The sequence below is a fragment of the Ranitomeya variabilis genome, chromosome 4, assembly GCF_051348905.1.
Source record: "Ranitomeya variabilis isolate aRanVar5 chromosome 4, aRanVar5.hap1, whole genome shotgun sequence".
In the NCBI taxonomy this organism is placed as follows: domain Eukaryota; kingdom Metazoa; phylum Chordata; class Amphibia; order Anura; family Dendrobatidae; genus Ranitomeya; species Ranitomeya variabilis.
In genome coordinates this window covers 297,640,214-297,665,059 of record NC_135235.1, presented here as the reverse complement: position 1 = coordinate 297,665,059, position 24,846 = coordinate 297,640,214, and the positions used below count along the sequence as shown (strand labels likewise).

Sequence of the window (24,846 nt, the reverse complement as noted above, 5' to 3'; positions counted from 1 at the left end):
TATCTAGCTATCGCCCTATATCACTTCTCCCTTATGCCTCCAAACTACTGGAACAACACATCTACCTTGAACTGTCCTCCCCTCTCTCTTCTTGCTCCCTCTTTGACCGCTTACAATCTGGCTTCCGGTCACACCACTCCACTGAAACTGCCCTAACTAAGGTCACCAATGACCTCTTAACCGCCAAGAGCAAGCGACACTACTCTGTCCTCCTCCTCCTCGACCTGTCGGCTGCCTTTGACACAGTGGACCATTCCCTATTATTACAGACCCTCTCATCACTTGGCATCACAGACTTGGCCCTATCCTGGATCTCATCATACCTAACGGACCGGACATTCAGCGTCTCCCACTCACACCCCACCTCCTCCCCTCGCCCCCTATCTGTCGGAGTCCCACAAGGTTCAGTCCTTGGGCCCCTGCTCTTCTCCATTTACACCTTTGGCCTGGGACAGCTCATAGAATATCATGGCTTCCAGTATCACCTCTATGCTGATGACACACAGATCTACATCTCTGGACCAGATATCACCTCCCTACTAACCAGAATCCCTCAATGTCTGTCCACTATTTCATCCTTCTTCTCCGCTTTATTTCTGAAACTTAACATGGACAAAACAGAATTCATCATCTTTCCCCCATCTCACGCGACCCCCCCAACGAACCTATCCATTACAGTGCATGGCTGCCCACTCTCCCCAGTCCCACAAGCTCGCTGCCTCGGGGTAATCCTTGACGCTGATCTCTCCTTCAAACCACATATCCAAGCCCTTGGACTTCCACTTCCTGCCGACTTCAACTCAAAAATATTTCACGAATTCGTACATTCCTCAACCAAGAATCTGAAAAAACCCTAGTCCATGCCCTCATCATCTCTCGCCTTGACTACTGCAACCACCTGCTCTGTGGCCTCCCCTCTAACACTCTCGCACCCCTCCAATCTATTCTAAACTCTGCTGCCCGACTAATCCACCTGTCCCCCTGCTATTCCCCGGCCTCTCCCCTCTGTCAATCCCTTCACTGGCTCCCCATTGCCCAGAGACTCCAGTACAAAACCCTAACCATGACATACAAAGCCATCCACAACCTGTCTCCTCCATACATCTGTGACCTCGTCTCCCGGTACTTACCTACACGCAACCTCCGATCCTCACAACATCTCCTTCTCTACTCCCCTCTTATCTCCTCTTCCCACAATCGTATACAAGATTTCTCTCGCGTATCACCCCTACTCTGGAACCCTCTACCACAACACATCAGACTCTCGCCTACCATCGAAACCTTCAAAAAGAGCCTGAAGACCCACCTCTTCCGACAAGCCTACAACCTGCAGTAACCACCGATCAACCAAACCGCTGCATGACCAGCTCTATCCTCACCTACTGTATTCTAACCCATCCCTTGTAGATTGTGAGCCTTCACGGGCAGGGTCCTCTCTCCTCCTGTACCAGTTATGACTTGTATTGTTTAAGAATATTGTACTTGTTTTTATTATGCATACCCCTCCTCACATGTAAAGTGCCATGGAATAAATGGCGCTATAACAATAAATAATAATAATAATAATAACTCTTTTGGTGTTTTTTCTGTAACCAAATTTCTCTTTTACAGAAATAACAAACCAGTCCAACATGTCTTCATCCGTAACGCCACCGCCGGCTGAAACCATGCTTCCAAACTTGGTTGCCCAAGAATTCTGGAGGTCGCAGGTGTGTGGCTTTTCTTCGTCCGTAACGGGTCATATCAGCCATCGAGCCAACAATTTCAAAAGACATCCAAAGAGAAGAAAGCTAGTCCGGCCTTCACCTCCTCCTCCCCCCAACACCCCATGTCCACTTGATTTGATTGATTTTGTGGACCTTCATCCTCGGAGATCTTTTATGGAACTCTTGTTTAATGGGTGCATATTATTCGGAATCGAGTTCTGTTATGCAATGGAAACAGCATATGTCACACCGGTTCTACTTCAGATGGGTCTTCCAGATGAGTTCTATAGTATGGTGTGGTTTATCAGCCCCATCTTGGGTAATAATGCATTTTATATGACGTTTTGGTAACATTTGGGGCATGTGCTTATCATCTGTCACTTTGTGGCCCATTCCATTTATAATGAAATTCCGTCTACCTTTCTTTCTTGGTAAAGTGTAAGAAGTCAATTATAGTACGCTATATGGAAAACAATATTGGGACATACAGGAGTATTGATGACCTCCCATTCTAAATCCATAAACATTAATATGGAGTTGGTCCTCACCTTGCAGCTATCACAGCTTCCACTCTTCTGGGAAAGCTTTCTACAAGATCTTGGAGGCATCTGTGGGAGGTTTTGCCCTTTCGTTCAGATAAACATTTGTGAGGTCAGGCACTGATGTTGGGGAGCGGTCGAGCTCACAATCTCCAGTCTAGTTCATTTCAAAGGTGTTGGATGGAGTTGAGATCAGGACTCTGTGCGGCGGACCTGTTCTTCCACCAAACTCCCCCGTCCATGCCTTTATGGACCCTGCTTTGTGCACTGGGCACAGTCATCGGGAACAGAAAAAGGGCCTTCCCCAAACTATTCCCAAAAAGTTGAAAGCTACAATTGTCCAAAACATCTTGTATGATAAAGTATTAAGATTTTCCTTCACTTTAACTAAAAGGCCGACCTCCTGAAAAACAGTCCCATAGCATTAACCCTCCTCCACCAAATATTACAATTTGTACGATGCAGTCAGGTGGTAATGTTCTCATGGCATTCGCCAAACCCAGACTGGTCCATAAGATGTCAGACAGTGAAGTGTGATCCATCACTGCACAGAGTCCGGTGGTGGCTGCTTTACACCACCACATCCGATGTTTCACATTGTGCTTGGTGATGTAAGGCTGCATGCAGCTGTCTGGCCATGAAGTTTCTGACATAGTTTTTGTGCCAATGTTTACTCTAGACTAAGTTTGGACTCTGCAGTTACGGAGTCAACAAAACATTGCCGAGCCATTTTTTCTCATATGTTAGGAAAAACAGACCTCATGGCGAGGAGACGGATTTTAGCTATGGTAATGAGACAGATTGAAAACCTAAATTTATTGATTAAGAATAAGATGTGTGTCCCAATACTATTGTCCATATAGTGTTTCTATCAACTGATATTATAGGCTGTTAACAATTTGCAAATAGTACATGGGAATTTTACATATCACCGACTGAGTGTTACTTTGGCAACAGTTTTATGTACTTAATCTTTATATTTGGAGCTGTTCATGTGCTATCTATGTAGTCACAGCTCATATATGGCCATTTAACTAGGGAATAACATATCAAGACAGTACAATTTTTTCCTCAGCTGTGCAAATATTTGTCTTTCTTACCTTTGCTCTTTCCTCATTATATCCCAAGGTGAGTGTCACGGAAATACCAACTTAAAAAAACCCAACATGATTTCATGATACTATGTCACCAGATATTTCTGCATATTTGTCTATGTGTGGCCATGCAGTAGTTGTAATGTGAATTGCAACCTGTTAAAGGTTTTCCTGGTATGTTGGGCTACTCTAAGAGAGTCCTTCACCAAATTTAAGAATAGTGTATCTGTCCAGCATCATTATTATACTAAGGGCACTTTCACACGATCAGTGGTCCCGTTGGGGCTTAAGTCTGAACAGGGCCGGTTTTAGGCAGAATGAGGACCTAGGCAAAGGTTTAATGCTAACATATTGCACATCACACAGAAGCATTTTTGTTGTATTTACGTGGGCTGAGTTCAGGCCGCTAAACGAGTGTGATCGACAATATTGAAGTCGTTGTTTCCTGGCCTCTTTACATCAACTGAGAAAGAATGATGGGAAGAAAACGATCACTATTAGATTAATCTGTCCCCACACAGTATCATGTTATCAGCAGCACATCTACAGTTTACACCTGGCGATGTGCTGCTGAGAACAAGGATTTTTATTCAGGCATAAACAGTCCAATCACTCGATGAATATGCAGCATTTTGCTTGTTTAGTATAATACACCCCATAGTCCTACATATATTATAATGTGCACCACAGTCCTCCATATTGTAACATGCACACCCCATAGTCCTCCACATAATATAATGTGCCCCATAGACCTCCATATAGTATAATACACTCCCCATAGTTCTCTATATAGTATAGTACACTCCCCATAGTCCTCCATATAGTATTATACACTCCTCAGTCCTCCATATAGTATTATACACTCCCCATAGTCCTCCATATAGTATAATACACTCCCCATAGTCCTCTATATAGTATAATACACTCCCCATAGTCCTCCATATAGTATTATACACTCCTCAGTCCTCCATATAGTATAATACACTCCTCATAGTCCTCCATATAGTATAATATGCTCCTCATAGTCCTCCATGTATTAAAGTACACTGCTCAGTCCTCCATATAGTATAATTCACTTCTCATAGTGCTCCATATAATATAATGCACCCCTCATAGTCCTCCATATAGTATAATACACTCCTCAGTCCTCCATATAGTATAATACACTCCTCATAGTCCTCCATATATTAAAATACACTGCTCAGTCTTCCATATAGTACAATACACTCCTCATAGTGCTCCATACAGCATAATACACTCCTCACTCCTCCATATAGTATAATACACTGCTAAGTCCTCCATATAGCATAATACACTCCTCAGTCCTCCATATATTAAAATACACTGCTCAGTCCTCCATATAGTATAATACACTCCTCGCAGTGCTCCATATAGTATAATGCACCCCTCATAGTCCTCCATATATTAAAATACATTGCTCAGTCCTCTATATAGTATAATGCACTCCTCATAGTGCTCCATATAGCATAATACACTCCTCAGTCTTCCATATAGTATAATACACTGCTCAGTCCTCCACATAGAATGTAAGTCCGCAAGGACAGGGTCCTCTCCCCTCTGTACCAGTCTGTCACTGTAAACTTGTTTACTGAAAACGATATTTATAACTCTTTATGTAACCCCTTTCTCATGTACAGCACCATGGAATTAATGGTGCTATATAAATAAATAATAATAATAATAATAGTATAATACACTCCTCAGTCCTCCATAAAGTATAATACACTGCTCATAGTCCTCCATATATTAAAATACACTGCTCAGTCCTCCATATACAGTAGTATAATACACTCTTCATAGTGCTCCATATTGCATAATACACTCCTCATAGTCCTACAAATAGTATAATGTACCGCAGGGCTGCCACTAGAAATTTTCAGGGCCCCCTTGAGACTCCGCCCAGGCTCCACCCCAGCCCCGCCTCCACGCTACACCCCTCGAACTGTCCACAGTCCCACTGTTCTCTCTCTTGGAAAAACTCCACTTCTCACCTATCACACATTAATAATTCCCATCACCAGATCACACATATAGCTGGCAGCTTTTGTTTTAGCCAAGTGATTTTTTAAGCTGCCACCATAACACGGTAGACACTTTTGGCCAGGCCCTACTCTACTGTAACCTATTAAATATTTGTTAAAATATGCAATACAATTTTTTTATTTATTTTTCAATTTTTAAAATGACCAATAATATCACATTCAAAGAACAAATACGGCTACACCATGTCCAGACCACATATTACCACCACAGTGATCAAATAATATAAAATACAAGGAACAAATACCACAACACCATGACCAGACCACATATTACCACCAATGACCGAATAATATCACATACAAGGAACAAATACCACCGCACCATGACCAGACACTATATTACCACCACATAGTGACCAAATAGCACATACAAGGGACAAATACCACAACACCATGTCCAGACCACATATTACCACCACATAGTGACTCAATACTACAATACTGATCAGTAATTAAAAAAAACCCACAATCCTATCACCATCAGTGCCATTATACACAGGAGATCTGTACTTAGTATGCAGTGTCTGTGTACAGGTAATACAAGGGGACAAGGGAGACTGACACAAGGGGACACACGGGGACTAGTGGGCAAGGGAGACTGATACAAGAGAACACAAGTGGACACACTGGGACTAGTGGGCAAGGGAGACTGACACAAGGGGACAAACGGGGACTAGTGGGCAAGGGAGACTGACACAAAGGGGACACAAGAGGACACACGGGGACTAGTGGGCAAGGGAGACTGACACAAGGGCACACATGTGGACTAGTGGGCAAGGGAGACTGACACAAGTGAACACATAGGGACTAGTGGGCAAGGGAGACTGACAAGGTAACACACGGGGACAAGGGACACAAGCACAAGGGGACTCATGGGGACTAGGAGGAAGGGGAGAAGGGCACACGGGGACACACTGGGACTAGGGGGCAAGGGAGACAGGCACAAGAGGACACAAGGGGACTCCAAGGGCAGAGTAGATAGGGACGCACAGGGAGAAGGGGTTGCAAGGGGATAGGGGAAGATGGGGGGAGAGACATAGGAGCAGGGAAGAAGGGGGCAGAGGGATTACGAGGACAGGTTAGATGGGGACACGGTTAGAAAGGGGACAAGAGAGACAGGGTAACAAGGGGATGCAGGGGAGACTTGAGAGCAGGGCAGACGGGTCACACGGGGATAAGGGGTAGGGAACGCATGGGGGGTGCAGGATGACTCAGGGCATAGGAGATGGGGAGCATTGGGGGACAAGGGGAGAAGGGACAAGGCGCATACGGGGGCCCGGAGGAGCACAATGACTTGAACCTGGCAACCTACGAGGACATGGGGCACAGGAGAGCAGGAAGCAAGGGCAGAGCATGGAGGAAATGGGGCTGTGTCACAGGGGGCCGGGGACGCTGGGGGCCGAGAACGGCGACACATGGGCAGCAGACACATCTCACTACCGCCGGTCCCGTACACCTCCATGTTCATATCCAAATCCTCCAGATGGCTGAGCCACTGTGGCATCCCCCTCCTGGGCAGCTGGGTCCATGCACCCTCCCACCAGCTCCAAAGCCGCCTGTTCACAGTTCCAGCATTCGCCACAGGCTCCGCCAATATGCTGGCCGCCATCACCTGTGCAGATGCTGCACTGCCTGGGCCCAGCACACAGCGGGTGCGCGATGAAGTGACGTCATCGCGCACCTGCAGTGTCAGAGGCAGAGGGGAATGATGGGAGAGGGAGTGTCAGCTGACACTCTGTCCTCCATCATTGCTATGAAGTGTTCAATGCGGCGACGGGGGAAGTCGGCGCTGGCGGCAGGCGGGTCCCCTGACCCACGGGCTCCACAGCGGCTGCGTGATGTGACTGGCTGGGGGCCCCTGGGTGAGCGGGGGCTCTAGGCAGCTGCCTGGTCTGCCTGCCGCTAACACCGGCCCTGAGTCCGAACCACTCCCGCAAAATCGGATTCAGCGTATGGCCATTGACTGTAATGTTGCAGATGGAGTCAGGGTGGTCTGTCGTACATCATTTTTGGGTGTCTATTCCCACTGGAGATGGACTACGTCTGGGTGTCCACCTCCAGTAGGTGTTTAGACCTGAAAATGATGCACGACAGACCATATGGTGACTCCGTCTTCAGCATTATAGTCAATGGCCCCATCACCACATAGGCTCGAATCCCATTTTGTGTGAGGTTCGGGGAGAACGCAGTGTGAAAGCCCCCTAAGGCGGGACAGATCCTGATTTGTAGCCCCTGGCTCTATTTTGGTGCTAGGTTTCTCTGTATTGTGCCTATATGCTACATCGAGGTCTTCTCTAGAAGCATGGTACACTTTGTCTATCACCTTAGCAGACAACAGGAAAAGTCCTGTATGAAATGAAACATATGCAGAGAGCAGTTTAAGCCCACTGACTGCTATGGGTGCCTTATTACAGCACTGTAGTCCTTAGAAACTGCACTGAGCCATAATACTGCAGTGTGCATTGGACTTTAATGTATATATATTCAATGGGCAGTGATGGTTTGTTTCTCTTCTTGGGCATCACTATCTCTGTATGTGTCCTAAATCTGAAAAAAGCAGTAGTGCAAAATCCCCAAACATTTGGATTTTTAACAAATACAGTAAATTAAAAAAGCTGAACATTTCATATAGTTTATATATGGATTATAAAGGGTGTATTATGGTTCTTATTATACTTTGTTAGGTATATTATGTCTCAGCCTCCTGATTGAACTAAAAATCTTTTTTACGATAACATGGTGTAGAAAAGGAAAATGCACAGTCCTGGAAAGCAATAAAACAGTTCAGTGAAACATATGTTATAAGGCAGCTTATATTTACTTCCAAAGTTTGTATTGAGTAAAATGTTTTTTTCTTCTCCTTAAGGGTTTCTGCTCCAGCCATTGCTGGGAGCATGGAGTGACACCTGCACTTCCAGATTTGGCAGGAGGCGGCCATTTATACTTGTCCTTGCAATAGGTATGTGCTCAAAGTACCTGATACTTAAAGGGGAACTATCACCAGGTCATAAGTGGGCAGTTTTCCTGTTATTTTATTCTCGCTTCTTGCCTAAGTATAGAGTTTTTTTGTGTTTTTAAATTCCGTCATATGGTACCAGAGATATGGGCATTTTTATTTAGTGTTTTTAATCATGGTCAAGCGGGTGTGGCTCACAAGATTCCTCAGGGGAGTGTCTTTGGGCTGCTCTGTGAGCCACGCCCCTTGTGCATATCTTAAAAAGGAGCACTAAATAAAAAGGCCCATATTTCTGGAACTGTATGGCGGAATTAAAAAAAAAGAAAAACTTTGGCATACTCACGAGATCAGCGGGAATAATACTGTATAAGGGCAAAACCTATCTACTTTTGACCTGTTTACAGAGGGTAACATGTGGTTTATAATGGGATAAAATATATCTATGTTTACAAAATAGAGAACAAATGCCGCTTTGTGATATATTGGGTACAAGCCTCTGGACACTGAGTAATATAGAGTAATAAAGTAGGCAGCACTCCAGAATCTATCTATCTAGCCTTTTAAATTAAATGTCGAGAATGGCCATACAAATTTAATTATCGCCAAATGAACTTGTTCATTTTGTTCATGACCAGAGGACAATCTCATTTCTATGGAGGCGTCCCAACTTTGTACATGTACTGATTTTCCCCCAGCAACACATGTCAGGGTAAGATGGATGGGACTGCTGTTTTTCCACATGCCCCATCCTTTTATTTTTAGGGAAGAGAGGTATTAACAGAACATGTGCACTCTTATTCAGCAGATCAGGCTTTTTCAGCTTTCTTTAACCCCTTAAGGCTTCAAAAGCCGCCAAGCAATTAAAAAGTTAAAAGACGTGACCTGACCATTCTTCAGGTGGCCATATACTGTATATACTGTATATTGTAGGGATGTTACTTGGGTGCGTGGAGGCAAATCCTGAAGCATTTACATTTTAATGTCCAGGCTGGTTTATTACTGCTTCATAATCCATGCCACAAGCAAAGGAAAAATAAACAGCCTTCAGTGCAGGCAAAACAAAGAAAACAGTTCCATTTCTAAAGTCTCTTCTAACCCAGTGCTGGTCACACAGGCTGGATTGGGTCCAGTACAGCGGTTCGGTCTGGACCACACAGGAGGTGTTCTCCCTCTGCACACAACCACGTGCCAAACAACAGACTCCATTTTAACATGTTAACCACAATCAGTGTTGAGGTATGTGAGCAGCCAGACCTGCCCATCTCTCGGGCAGTCTGTAAAACATGGCCCAGAAGCACCAAACAATCCTCTTAGTGCCATGTGCAGTAGAGCAATATTTCAGGATTATATCACAGATGACAACCACCTCTGTGATACACACCTCCCATCAACTATGTATCGGTAGTTGCCTTACAATGTATATATATATATATCTCTTTTTAAAAAAAATGAAGAAACCAGCAGCAGAAGACGTAGCAAAAAACAACAAAAAGATGACAAAGAAGATGTTTCAGGAAATAGACTGAATGAACTGTCTTCTGCATCAAACCTCAATGGGCACTCTGGCATCTAAAAGACGCTGTGTGCACCTTATAGGGTCTTGTTCTGGCAATATACATACAGTATCTTTCTTTATGCGATGAGTGTTTAGATATCGTTTATGATATACACATTTGTTTTGGCATATGCAAATACATATGTCACACAAAATGAATAATTCAGAAATCATTTCTTGCTATCATTTTTTATGTGTCCATTATCCTTTACGAAAAAAAAAGAAATTAAAGAGAAAATCTTAAAGAAAATGTCCAGCTTTGCAACCATTTTTGTATTCCTCACTTTTTTATCAAGACTATAGGCCCGATTCATCAAAGCTCTGTTACGCCAGTATTCTATCATAAAAAGCTTTGAGAAGTCACATAATTGGGGCACAACTGGAGGATGCTAAAATATGTGACTTATGGTGTTCTGACTTTGTCAGAGCCGGGGCGGCATGGAGGCGTGGTGACTGCCGTTCGTGCATTCGATACGCCTCAAATCTTACTGAGGCAGAGACTGAGGTAAGATAAGTGGAAGAACACAAGAACTAATATGGCACTAAGCTAAATCTCTAGTCCCCTAATAAACAGTGAATGTTTGCATTGTTTACAATCACATGCAAAAAAATGCATAGCGCCTGGGACCTTACCCCCTCAGTGGGATTGTTTTGATTTCTTTTTTTTCCTTCCTGCATGTATTTGATCCTGAAGATAATTTTTTGCGATTGAGTTTCGTTAAACTTGTTGCACTGTTTGCCTCCTGTAGTTTCTGCATTGCACCATCTATTGCTGGCTGCAGAATGAGTTAACTGAGAATCTATCAGTGAACCTATTCTCATGGTCCAATGGGAGCGTTTGAAACTTTTTCTGAACTCCTTTCAGCTGATTTATGACCACAAACCACAACAAAATTGAATGTGCAGAGAAACAAAGGACCTGTAAAAGCCAACATTTATAACTACTAACCCTCAAATGCAAAACTTTTTTTTTCAAACATAATATAAAGTTTAAAAAAAATGGCCCCAAAGGTGGACAGAACCACAGGTGGAAAAATCCTGAAACTTCTAGAAAAAATACATGTAAAGCATTTGTTTCCTACAACACGACCATTGTGGTTTCGATGTCTTGAGGAACATCTTCAGATGAAGACTTAGAGCAGTAACTAGAGATCAGTGACTATTCCTATCTGCTTCTGGGAAATGGTGGTCATTTGGGTAGAGACTACCAGTTTTTTGGGGGGACTGGAATTAGTAAATGTGTTACCACATTGTTATTCTTGAATCTCAAAAAGCCAAATGAGATACAATAGTGGTCATATTAGATGTCCTCCAACTCCTCCGATCCTGATCACTGGCTAGTTACTGGTGTTTTATTCTTCAGTCTATGGTCCTAGATCTTAGAGACTCTTCCTTCTATGGTTTTGGTCGATTACATGATGTTTCCTTTGTTCCCAGGCGCCTTATTTGGTTTAACACTTCTCCTCAATGGTAGAGACATAGGGTTGTCTGTGGCCGATACAAGCAACGATCATAAATGGGGCCTCATTTTGACCATCTGTGGGGTGGTCCTCATGGATTTCAGCGCCGACTCTGCCGATAATCCTAGTCATGCCTATATGATGGATGTGTGCAGCCCAGAAGATCAAGATCGGGGACTGAACATTCATGCTCTGCTAGGAGGTAATTACTAACCAAATGCCTAAAATGGATCGGTCAGTACTCCCGTCTGTTTAAAGGGAACCCGTCAGGTGATACATGCTGCGCAAACCGTGGGCAGCATGTATCAGCCCATGGCTGTGCGATCACTGCCATTGATGTTTTACTCTGAAACACTGCGACGTTTCAGAGAAAAACATAGTTTTAATAGCCGCTGGAGACCAAGCCGCCCTATTGACTAGTCATACAGGCGGGTCCCCTGCAGCTTCTTCCCGCCCCCTGGAAGTGACTGACAAGCCTCTCCCTATAGGCAGGGGCTTGCCATGGTTTGGGCAGCATGTATCACCTGACCGATCCCCCTTAAAAGGGTCACCCAGTAGAAAACCTCTACTCTACGAGGGAACTGTGAGTTAATAAAAGGGGGTTTCTCTATTTTGAGCACAGTTAAAAAGAACATCTGTCAGACTGGAGGATCTGTCTTGTCCTGCAGTGGAGACAGCCCATTGATGTAAAGGGAATCTGTCACCAGTTTTTTGCAACCCATCTGAGAGCAGCATAATGTAGAGGCTGAGACCCTGATTCCATCAATTTATCACTTACTGGGCTGCTTGCTGCAGTTTAAGAGATAAACTGTCACCAGAGGACTACTAAACCTGCTGCCATATAGTCCTCCATGTTCATGATCTCTGTATATCCCCACCTCCAGCACTGACTGGCAGCTTTCTGCCTATGCACAGTGTATACCAATCAGTGCTCAACATTCAGAGAACTGCTAGATCTGCAGCAGAGAAAATTATGATTTTATAAAAAAATGCAGCAAGCAGCCCAGTAAGTGACACATCACTGGAATCAGGGTCCCTGCCCTTACATCATACTGCTCCCAGGTGGGGTAGCAAAAACCTGGTAACGGATTCCCTTTAAATAGACACTGACTTTGCTGTTCTGCTGCTATTGCTCCTTGAAATTGATGACTAGGTTGACAAGATTCTGTTAGCCCTATCCTTGTCATACTGTAACGTGATCTTATAATTGTGATTATATTTTATCCAGGGAAATCACAATTAGTCATCAATCTTTTAAAAAATGTCAGCCAAAAGCATTAGATAATAGCCGAACAGATCTGGATGCGGTGGCCCCTGGCAGGACTTGCTGCAGTGACATTCTTACTATGATTATGCCAGGAATTATAGAGGAAATGTTTCTTGATGATGATGATAATCATTAAAAATGTATTCTCCTTGCCACTGAGATACTTTTATCATCTTTCCTCCCACAATTACATGCACGGCACCCAAGCATTAACCAACTCGCCTATTTGTGTAGGATTCTCTTTTGCACAGGAGTCACTTTCCATATATTTCAATGCCGCTCTGCCAGTTGCACAGATGTTTTTGACAGCGTCACTTGTCTGAGAATTAATATTGCACGACGCGTGTCACCGTATAGCCCCGGCCTAAAGGAGGATGCAATATCGGCCAGTTCTGCATGTCACGGTTTGCAAAATCTACCGCAGCTGCCACTGAGTTTCTACGAATTCCCGACCTTCACATTACAAGAAAAGGGCACAACAAGGAATTTGCACATCCTCATCAATAACATGAAGTGGACAATTAACCAGTTGTTATTGATGCTGCTGATTAAGCAGAGATAAATTAAAAGCTTAGACACCAAATTAATTGGATAGCTTTAGAGCCACTCCACTCGTAAATCCGTAATTAAGCATGTAGAATAGTGAATTGCAAACTGAATGGTGACTGTCAGCCTAACTAGTGCTCAGGCAGATATCCGAGGAACTCAGTCCGAGCGCTGCCCTGATGAAGGTCTCCCAGCCTAAACTGAACAGCCTCATGGTGCAGTTGAGTGTGGGTCAAGAGTGATCCCAGACATAGACCTTTAAACAAGTATTCCCTTGTAGTCCACGCCTAAGGATTGATGCAGAAGTCTGTAAAACTCAGTCCGAGCTGTCTAATGGTCTTTTGACCTCCATTTGACAGCCACAAAGGCATATATGAGACAGTCAAGTTCAGGTTGGGAGACTTGTGGACAGTCCATTCACAGCGGTCCGTGCTCAGACCAAGCTTCATGGACCCGCTGAGACATATTTTCGCTTGGATATTGCCTTTGGTGCTGAATTTTAAAAAGGTTATCCAGTACTATACAGCTCTGGCAGAAATTAAGAGACCACTGCAAAATGTTCAGTTTGTCTGATTTTTCTCTGTATAGGTATATTTTTCAGTAAAATGTAAATTGTTCTTTTAGTCTATAAACTTCTGACAACATGTCTCCGAATTTCCAAGCAATATATTTTGCATTTTTTTTCTGACAAAGAAAAATGGTCAAAGTAAAAACAAACAAACAAACAGTGCTTTCAGACCTCAAATAATGCAAAGAAAACAAGTTCATAATCATTTAGAAACAACAATACTAATGTTTTAACTCAGGAGGAGTTCAGAAATCAATATTTTGTGGAATAACTATGATTGTTAACCACAGCTTTCATGCGTCTTGGCATGCTTTCCACCAGTCTTTCACACTGCTCCTGACGCAAAAATGTAAGCAGTTCTTCTTTGTTTGATGGCTTGTGACTATCCATCATCCTCTTGATTACATTCCAGAGGTTTTCAATCGGGTTCAGGTCTGGAGATTGGGCTGCCCATGACAAGGTTTTAATGTTTTGGTCTCTTAATTTTTGTCAGATCTGTATATATTTTTTTTACTACAGGCCTAAAAACTAACAAGCAAGCAGTTGTTAACTACCTGCCTGTTGTGCCTGACACCAATCTCTGCCGGCATAGGGAAGTCACTGATCGCTCCTGCCAGCGATTCAGCAGCTTCCTCTGACATCAACTCAACAGAACAGTGGATTATCTTCCATTCACTGCTGATGTCTTATCAATTGACAGCTGGCTCCCCACAGTTATGCAGCGGAGAGCCGGCTGTCAATCAGTGTGACATCGGCAGTCACGCCCCGTCAACAGTGTAGCCTGAAGAAGAAGAGCTGCTCTGTTAATATGGATCAGCTGATTTAACATCAGGAGCTGTCGGTGACTACTTTGAGACAGCTAGAACAGGCAGGTAGTTGCCTCTGTTAGCAAATACCTGCCTGTTAGTTTTTTTCAGGCCCATAGTAAAAAAAAATAGTCCTGCAGCGTTTTAATTATACAGCATTTCCATTCCTTTAGGAAATTTTCACTCTGAACTTCACCCCTTTCAATATACAGCGGTAAAATCCACAGCAAAGTCTTTATAAACGGATTTTGCTGCAAATTTAAGACTAAATCCACCACTGGACTTGAGTTGGTTTTTCCCAACACGTGTGCACATGTCATTAATGTCCAACTTTGCAACCAAACGTTTTAGTGTTCTAAAGCATTTATAATGAAAAATATAAGTGCACCAAATTGGTGAATGCCCCAAATGACAACTTCTAAGAATTCGGGAATGGATGTGACAGCAAAATCTGACTACCGTATATTGGCTTTTTTGTAATCTGTAACTATGAAGATCCTTGGGTTTGTATTGAAGATTTATAATCCAGACTTTTTGCAGAGTTTATTTTTCATTATGAAAACCTAAATTTTCTCTTAAAAACTTGGTGAAAGAGAACAAATCGAGGATTATATTACTTGGTTTGTCATTAATGTTTTATTCTTGTAGGTCTTGGCGGTGGATTTGGTTATGTGGTTGGTGGCATTAACTGGAACAAGACAAAATTTGGGAACGCAATGGGAGGACAGTTACGAGTCATCTATACCTTCACGTCTATAACTCTGGCGATCACCACCGTCTTGACGTTGATCAGTATTCCTGAGAGACCTCTTCCATCCTTCAGCAAAAAGAAGGTGATGAAAAGCCCGAGCCTCCCTCTTCCCCCTTCACCACCCGTGTTTTTTGAAGAACAGGAAAATCAATCCATCCCTTCACAAAATTCCAACAATTTGTATGCCAGCTTCACCAGCCCAATCTCACCCCTCAGTCCTCTCACGCCGAAGTATGGCAGCCTGATCAGCCGGGACAATTCCTTAACGGGGATCAATGAATTTGCTTCCTCCTTTGGCACCACCAACATTGACAGTGTTCTCATTGACTGCTTCACTGGAGGACATGAGGGCTTCTCCTCAACCTCCGGAAGTTTACCAAGACAAGCCAGTAGTCTTCCCCGAGTACCTGAAAGTCTTTACTACGGTGGAAACAGAAGTCTGGGTTCTGCCGACAGCTTGACTAGTCCTGGCGCAGACAGAAATAGTCTGAGAGTTGGATCCCTTGATGCACCAAAGGCTAGATCATCAGGAATCCTTAAAAGACCGCAGTCATTAGCTATTCCAGACATAGTAACCGGGACGTGCCCCGAGAGCAGCCGGAGGCGAAACGTAACATTTAGTCAACAGGTAAAATGGATAAGAACATGACTGTATTATTCATTCTTCTGCTAAAATGTTTTATAGAGGATGTGTCCAGATTAGAAAAACATATCTGCTTACTGTCAAAAACAGCGCCACACCAGACCACAGGTTGCATATGGTAATGCAGCCTAACCTCATTCCCTTAGCTGTGGTGCAATGCCAGATAGAACCCAAAGACAGGTGTAATGCATTTTTGGAAGAGAGCAGCCATGTTTTATCCAATCCTGCACAATTGTTTATGCCAGTGGCAAAATTATGTAAATTACCGTAGTGGATTTAGTTAATTAAAACATGGGTTATTTTAGACAATGTCCAATTGAAATCTTAGATAATTTATTGACATAAGTTGGAGGAGTGACTATTTTTTGTTTTATATGTTGTGGCTAAGTATCAAGTCACATTCACTTTAATAAACTGACATGCAGAGGGCAAATGGTTAAATAAAGACTTGCTAAATATTTGGGAAAATGGCTGATACACAAGTCTCACAGCAGATAAGTCACTGTTTGGCTTTGACCACACGACTGCACTTTCGGTCAGAGAGCTGTCCATGAAAAAAACTGAAAAAAATAATAAGATTACACCTGGCAGTGTACCAGTGTTGCTCCTCCATACTATGAGCTACTTCCTTTCCCGGCGGTGGGTTCACGTGAGTACTGCAGCCAGTCTGTGGCCACTGATTGCCTGCAGCGCCCATATGATGCCCCCTAGACAAAATTTCTGCAATGTATAAATGATATTGCTTGCTACTGTACTACATAGTAATTTTATTCATGTGCAATTCTGCAGGGAACAATCCCACAAAATCTGTCCAATATGTATTTGTAATTATCGCATGACAATCAAGATCGAACAAGTAGTAATCTGATCCTTGTTTCCCCTGATGAATGTCTGGTTCCATAGATAGTACCTAGTCAGGAGGGAACACTGACAAATCTACTGTCTATGGCTGGATTTTCTTTTATTCTCCAAGGCTTTATAATTTTTTGAAGGTTCCTTAAAGGGGTTGTCCAGGCTCAAGCTACAAGTCTACAGTCACTCTATGCACTGCAGACTTGTGAATACGCACATCGTGCATACTTGTATAAGCAGCGCTTATCCAGTTGAAATGTGGCCGGGAGTATGCTTATCAAATATTTGCAGTCTCATAACCACTGACACCAGCACCAGAGAATCCTGACGGTGTGAACTGTGCACAATGTGAAGATTCACAAGTCTGCAGTCGCATAGAGTGATTGCAGACATGTAGCTTAAGACTGGGCAACCCATTTAAAGAAGACCTGTCACCAGGTCATGTGTCCAGTTTTTGCTCTTATGTTATTCCCGCTTCTCCCCTGAGTATTCAATTTTTTTAATCTTTTTAAAATCCACCATACAGATCCAGATATATGGCCCTTTTTAGTTAGTGCTACTTTTTATGACCCCTACCGAAGGGGCATAGATCACAGATCCTCCGGGGTGTGTCTTTAGGCTTCTCTGCATAATTACCCTGTGAGCCCCGCCCCCTTAGTAAAGACCATTAAAAAGTAGCACTAAATAACAAGGCCCATATTTGCGGAATCATGGTTGATTTAGAAAAAAAACAAAACTGAATATTCAGGGGAGAAATAGGAATAAAATAAGAGCTAGACATTTATGACTTGATGACCGGACATCTAGAATAAAAAATCCAAAATTAAGCCATTTTGCAATCCTTCTTAATGTTCCTGCGGGACATTTTTTTTTCTAGCTTTTTGGCAGGGAATATTTCTGTTCAGTTTTGGTTGACACTTGTGCATGACTTAATGTTACATGGTTTGATTTCTAGGTGTTTCTCACTGTATTGTATGCTGATATGGAGTTCTTATGGTGCAGGTGGCTAACATATTGCTGAATGGAGTAAAGTATGAAAGTGAACTTAATGGATCAACTGAGCTTTCCAATCGACCTCTTTCAATGAAACTCCTGTGTTCATCCATCTGCCACATGCCTAAGGCTCTGCGTAACCTGTGCATCAATCACTTCCTAGGTAAATTATGCAAACTGGGAAGATTAAAGGACTTGTTTGTAGGATTTCCTGGGTAAAGCTTTGTTATAGATCTGCATTTTTTCATATACTATGGGGCATTCTTATCAATTTTATCTATTACTTACATAGTGCAAACTTAGACAATGGGGTGAACTTATCACCTGCCACATGCCAGTTTTCAGAACAAAAAAGGTCACAAATTATAGACCATGCTATATTAGGGCTGTCCCACACGTCCAGATAATTCCGGTACCGGAATAAATCGGTACCGGAGTTATCCGTGTCCGTGTGCCTGGGAACTCACGGAGGCCATACGTGCGGCACACGTGTGCCGCCCGTATGGCGAGTGGGTACCACACGGAGCGTGTGGTACCCACTCTGCATGGTGCTGAAGCTGCGATTCATATCCTCTCCTTAGGCCGGTTTCACACGTCAGTGATTCCGGTACGTGAGGTGACAGTTTCCTCACATACCGGAGACACTGACACACGTAGACCCATAAAAATCAATGCATCTGTTCAGATGTCATTAATTTTTTGCGGACCGTGTCTCCGTGTGCCAAACACGGAGACATGTCAGTGTTCGTGGGAGCGCACGTTTTACACGGACCCAATAGAGTCAATGGGTCCGCGTAAAACACGGACCTCACACGGACATTCTCCGTCTGGGGTCCGTGTGCGTGCAGGAGACAGCGCTACAGTAAGCGCTGTCCCCCCCACATGGTGCTGAAGCCGGTATTCATATCCTCTCTGCAGCAGCGTTTGCTGTAGAGAAAATATGAAGAATAGTGTTTAAAATAAAGATCTATGTGTCCGCCGCCCTCCCACCCCCTGTGCGCCCCCCCGCTGGTCAGAAAATACTTACCCGGGTCCCCCGTCGGCTGTCGCTCCTTCCTGGTCTGGCCGCGGCTTACAGTATGCGGTCACGTGGGGCCGATCATTTACAATCATGAATAGTCGGCTCCGCCCCTATGGGAGGTGGAGCCACATATTCATGACTGTAAATGATCGGGCCCACGTGACCGCATACACTAGAAGCCGCGGCCAGACCAGGAAGGAGCGACAGCCGACGGGGGACCCGGGTAAGTATTTTCTGACCAGCGGGGGGCGCACAGGGGGTGGGAGGGCGGCGGACACATAGATCTTTATTTTAAACACTATTATTCATATTTTCTCTGCAGCAAACGCTACTGCAGAGAGGATATGAATCGCGGCTTCAGCATGATGCAGAGTGGGTACCACACGCTCCGTGTGGTACCCACTCGCCATACGGGCGGCACACGTGTGCCGCACGTATGGCCTACGTGAGTTCCCAGGCACACGGACACGGATAACTCCGGTACCGATTTATTCCGGTACCGGAATTATCTGGACGTGTGGGACAGCCCTTATGATTTTTGGCATTTTCACCTTTTCCACTGCTCATATCGGTTTTATAGAAAGTGAGCAGAGCTTAGCGACTTGGTTTGGCTAACAAATTTACTATGATGTGTGCCAGTTTTGTAGTTGAAATTTGCACCTGCTCACAGCTAGTGTACATTTTCTTTTTTGGTGCCCAAATATATGCCAGATTTATGAGGCATATTAAACTTGATAACACCCCCCACACTCCAGATTTATCATTCATTCTGATTAAATCTGGTATATTTTTAAACTATCCAGTCTAAGTTTACACCACCTATTAGCTTATTTTGTGCCTGAAATTTGCACCAAAATTTTGGTTCACTTTTTTTCACTGCAACTTAGACTATGCTCCCAATGACACCTCTACTCAGTGAGACCCTTCCCTTTTGTTCGGCAAGGTAGATACTGTCTAAGGCTGGTACTGAATGGGGGGCTCCACTATTATGACCCTTTGCTATGGGGTTCCCTTTCTAAAGTTGTACTCCTCAGTCCATTAGTAGTCCATTAGTCCACCATTGACCAAACTTGTGCTTAGCTCGGTGGGGCCTCCAACCAGGTCCAAAACCAACATTGAAAATTCAAATTTACCAAAACTGCGGGTTATTGATAAAAACTTGATCTTTATTCCATATTAGTTAAAACAGGAAGAAAGCAGGCAATATTTTGGCCAGAAATGGCCTTTCTGAAGCCTAAAATCTGTGTTTTTAGGCTCGAGAAAGGCCAGATTTTTGTCTATTGTTGAACTCCTCTAACACTTGGTAACTTTGCAGCAATTGTGGATGTTTAGCTATAATTTTTACTTGACATTTATATAATAAATTACAACAAAAACCATAGTGAATATATTAGGTCAGAGGTGTCAGATCACATCATTTTAAATGAAGGATGAGGGCAGTGAGGTAGAGAAAGGGTAAGGCTGGGTTCACATTTTTTTAATCAGATATTTTTTTATTAAGTTTCCAAGATTATACCTGGAAAAACCTAGAAAAAAAACCAACTCACTCTCCACCCTGAATCCCAACCAATCTTCTCGACGAATAGAGACTTACCAAGTATCTGGTATGCTGAGTCCCCATCAGTCTCGTTGTGAGGTCCAAAATATGAGAGTAGCATGTACAGTATATACTAGGAAATCCCATAAAGGGTGCTCCACAATGGGAAGGTGGCAGAAAGCAGAAAAACGTTGCAAAATGCTGAAAGAATTGACATGCTGCAGATTTGGGGGGGGAAAAGGTTTGAAGGTTCAAATCTGCATGGAAAAAAAAGCATCGTGTGCAGGCGTTTTCAGAAATCTCATTCACTTTTCTAGTACTGTAGAATGATGTTTTTTTCCACAACAAAAATGTATGATGTGAACAAGCCCATATGGAAAGTAACTCTCTCCTCCTTTTTACAACCTTTTATAACACACGATCTATATTTTATCAACAGAAGGAACTGTCTCACATGTGTCTCTTACTTTGCAGGGTGGTTATCCTTTGAAGGTATGCTGCTTTTTTATACCGACTTCATGGGAGAAGTGATTTTTCAAGGAGATCCTAAGGCAGCACACAATTCTGAAGAATATCAAAGATATAATGCGGGTGTCACAATGGGATGCTGGGGAATGTGCATATATGCCTTCAGTGCTGCGTTTTACTCAGGTATCTAAGCATTCGTATAACACACTTATTATGTGCATATAATATATGTAAACCTAGAGAGAGAGAGATAGATTATAGATGATAGATAGAAATTCAGAAAAGAGGCAGCACTCCAGTATTTTCAAAAATACAAAAGGGATTTAATGCCCTGGTGGCGTGGCGACGTTTCGGCTACAATGAGCCTTTCTCAAACAAGATAATAGTTGGCACCTGTTCAGACTTGCTTTATTCTTTTAGGAGGTGCTGGTCAGTTTTGCTTTTAGATAGATAGATGATAGATAATAGATAGATAATATATAGATAGATAATAGATGGATAATGTAGATAGATAGATGATAGATAGATAATAGATAGATGATAGATAGATATTATAGATAGATGTTAAATAGATAGATAGATAGATAGATAGATAGATAGATAGATAGATAGATACTGTAGATAGATAGATAGATAGATGGATGGATGGATGGATGGATGGATGGATGGATGGATGGATGGATGGATGGATAGATAGATAGATAGATAGATAGATAGATAGATAGATAGATAGATAGATAGATAGATACTGTAGATAGATAGATAGATAGATAGATAGATAGATAGATAGATAGATAGATAGATAGATAGATACTGTAGATAGATAGATAGATAGATAGATAGATAGATAGATAGATAGATAGATAGATAGATAGATAGATACTGTAGATAGATAGATAGATGGATGGATGGATGGATAGATGGATGGATAGATAGATAGGTAATAGATAGATAGATAGATAGATAGATAGATAGATAGATAGATACTTAGATGTTGCTTGCAAACTTTAATAATTATTGTTTTTGCTTTTTTTAATCAGCTATACTGGAAAAATTGGAAGAACATTTTAGTATCCGCACCCTGTACTTTATCGCTTATCTCACATTTGGACTGGGCACTGGTCTGGCGACATTGTCTAGTAATCTGTACATCATCCTGTCTCTATGTATCACACATGGGATCCTCTTCTCCACACTTTGCATCCTGCCATATTCCCTTCTTTGTGATTACTACCAGAATAAGAAGGTGAGCGGTAGATATTTCATTATGTGAGCCTTATTTTGGAAAGAGAACAAAGACGGAGCATTCTCTGTAATGACAAGTGACAAGTAAAATGCTAAATAAAATGTCATAGGAAAGTGAAAAACATGGCTTCCTATTCCAGAAATAGCCCCGTATGGTCTCATAGGTGGCGCCGGGTGTTACAGCCCAGATCTATGGCAGCGTAAAAAGCGGAGCTGCCGTACCATACACAACCAGTACTAGTTATGATAAGTCTCCCCCAATACTTCAGATATCTTCAGCAGATCACCCACCTTACAGACTAGAATATTCGGGAGAATATATAAACCTGTCGTCTGGTTTAAAGAAAAAATGAACATTCTGAATCGATAGCGAGATATCCTTTGTACAGAACCTTCTACTCATGCACATCTCCTTACATTTCATGGACATCCCACTCATTGTAATAGAAATTATGTAATGCTTAATGTCCCCTGTGAAGGCATTTAAGGGGCCTGCAGCGTATGGCTCTGTGTAAATAGGGGATGTACTGTCAATTGGAAATTACTTTGTTCCCATCACTACTCTTTGGCCTGGGAAAACAGGACAGTAAATGGGCACCAATCCACTAATCAATCGGTGCTCATTAATGGGCTCAGATTGGCCTTTCTGAGTACATCCCAATAGTTATTGTACATTAGCAGTCCCTTACACACGTACACCAGTCTCATAATCATCTGTCTTATGGCACTCTTCTTCACAGTCAGGCATAAGCTTACAAACTCCTCCGCTATGGTTTCTTCTCTCCCCTCCTGGGCAGCTAGCTCCTCATGTAGGTGTTAGTAATTAGCCATTATGTTCTCCTTTAGGGAAAAACAATTCTGACTGCAGCTCACACTGTATCACTTTAAATGCTCCTTTGTGGCATTCACCAAGACCAGGAACAGCACAACTTAATAGCATGTGTTACTCACTCCCACTTTGTAGCTAGTCTTAATGCAAGCGCTTCTCTCTGCTGCATAGCTTGGTGTTACTCATTCCCACTTTGTAGCTAGCCTTAATGTAAGCGCTTCTCTCTGCTGCGTAGCTTGGTGTTACTCACTCCCACTTTGTAGCTAGACGTAATGCAAGCGTTTCTCTCTGCTGCATAGCTTTGTGTTACTCCCACTTTGTAGCTAGCCTTAATGCAAGTGCTTCTCTCTGCTGCATAGCTTTGTGTTACTCACTCCCACTTTGTAGCTAGCCTTAATGCAAGCGCTTCTCTTTGCTGCATAGCTGTTACTCCTCTGCCTGTCTGTACCATCTGTGTATGTGACTACTGGTAGCTTCTATTCTCTCTGGATGATACGCACTGACCCGATAATGCCATCTGACCACAAACTAAGTGCATGCAAAATTAAGGGTCACAGCTCAAAACTCTCACCTTTATTAGCAGTACCTCGGGCATTAGCAACTCCTAGCCATATATTCATTAGTTCTGCTGTCACTACGCATTTGTCTCATACAGTTTACATAGGTATGGCATTGCTGAACATTAAGGAGGGTCGGGTACTAGAAAATCATATTGCCCAGTCTCTCTCTGAAAGTAATAGAAACCCCTTTTTTAACCTGATTTTTTTTCTCCAGTTTGTATCCTCGAGCTCAGACGGAAGCAAGCGTGGTATGGGGGTCGATATCTCTCTGCTCAGCTGCCAATACTTCCTCGCACAGATCCTTGTGTCCATTGTGATGGGACCTTTGACGTCAATGGTTGGCAGTGCCAACGGTGTCATGTACTTTTCCAGCCTCATGTCATTTGTTGGCTGTTTCTACTCTTCGCTGTTTGTCATTTATGACATCCCTCCAAGTGGAGACCTGGACGACGAAGAGCAGCCGCTGCTGATTAATATCTGAACTGAAATTCAAGAGACATTTTACAATAGTGACTTTATATTAAAAGGAATTCCTCCCGGATACTAAGCTAATGTCTAGGGGTATTTTGACTCTTTGGCCTTCAAAACCTTCACAGAAAAACAAAAAAATGAAGAAAACTGTACAAAATAAAGTATTAGCCATGTCATAAGAAGCATCTGTATCTGACTCCTATGCGGTGCACACCTACAAGACTACGTGAAGCTGGTGTTTCAGCTATGCGTTGCGGCATACCTCTATTATCCCTCCTGGAAATTTCTGAATACATTGACAACTGGGCGTGACCATTCTCTTGACAATAATGTGCGCAGTACTATAGTCAGACACTGTGTCCTCTTACTGGATAGTGTCAGTGTGTATAGGGATAAACCCATTTGACAGCGAGAATGGTGACACTTCATTGTCAATTTATTCATACATTTCCAGGAGAAAGAACAGAGGGACAGAACAAAGGTGAGTTTTAATGGTTTCTAAAATTGTTATATTATAGGGGGATGTAAGTATTTGCAGAACAGATGTGTCGGGAGAACTCTTTAAATGGAAAAGTAAGTGTTGCATAAGCACTTTGCTATGTCCGTCAGTCCCGCAGACTTTAATTAGAGCACATGCTCCGTTCAACAGAGGGGTAGGGGACCCCTGGTCTCTTGATTGAGGAAGGGCGTATCTTTAGGGCCCCAGCGATCAAATGTTTATCACTTACCCCATATATATGTGTGGAACAAACCATTTAATATGGCACTTACTGCAGATCTACAAAGACATTCAGTTTTAGATAGAAAAGAAGAACAATGCCAGTCTTTGTAGGATTGATTAATGCTCCGTTAATCAGGCTCAATGAGCAACCAATTATGAGAACTCATGACAAAAGTATTTTAGAGATGAGTGAAT

The 24,846-nt window shown here is 42.8% G+C and overlaps 1 protein-coding gene across 5 annotated transcripts in view; it reads left to right on the top strand.

The window, feature by feature from the left end:
• Positions 1-24,112, top strand: part of SLC45A1 (solute carrier family 45 member 1) — a 37,548-nt gene extending 13,436 nt beyond the window's left edge. Inside the window, exons 2-9 of one of the 5 annotated variants that reach the window (XM_077250287.1) lie at positions 1,612-2,025; positions 8,269-8,361; positions 11,351-11,575; positions 15,209-15,939; positions 17,809-17,962; positions 20,832-21,008; positions 21,866-22,071; positions 23,674-24,112. In XM_077250287.1, the coding sequence (XP_077106402.1) occupies positions 1,632-2,025; positions 8,269-8,361; positions 11,351-11,575; positions 15,209-15,939; positions 17,809-17,962; positions 20,832-21,008; positions 21,866-22,071; positions 23,674-23,940 (2,247 nt within the window). In that variant the 5' untranslated portion in view covers positions 1,612-1,631 and the 3' untranslated portion in view covers positions 23,941-24,112. The remainder of the gene's footprint in view (positions 1-1,611; positions 2,026-8,268; positions 8,362-11,350; positions 11,576-15,208; positions 15,940-17,808; positions 17,963-20,831; positions 21,009-21,865; positions 22,072-23,673) is intronic. The other 4 variants (XM_077250289.1, XM_077250288.1, XM_077250290.1 and 1 more) reach the window with 4 other exon arrangements.
• Positions 24,113-24,846: the final 734 nt, after the last annotated feature.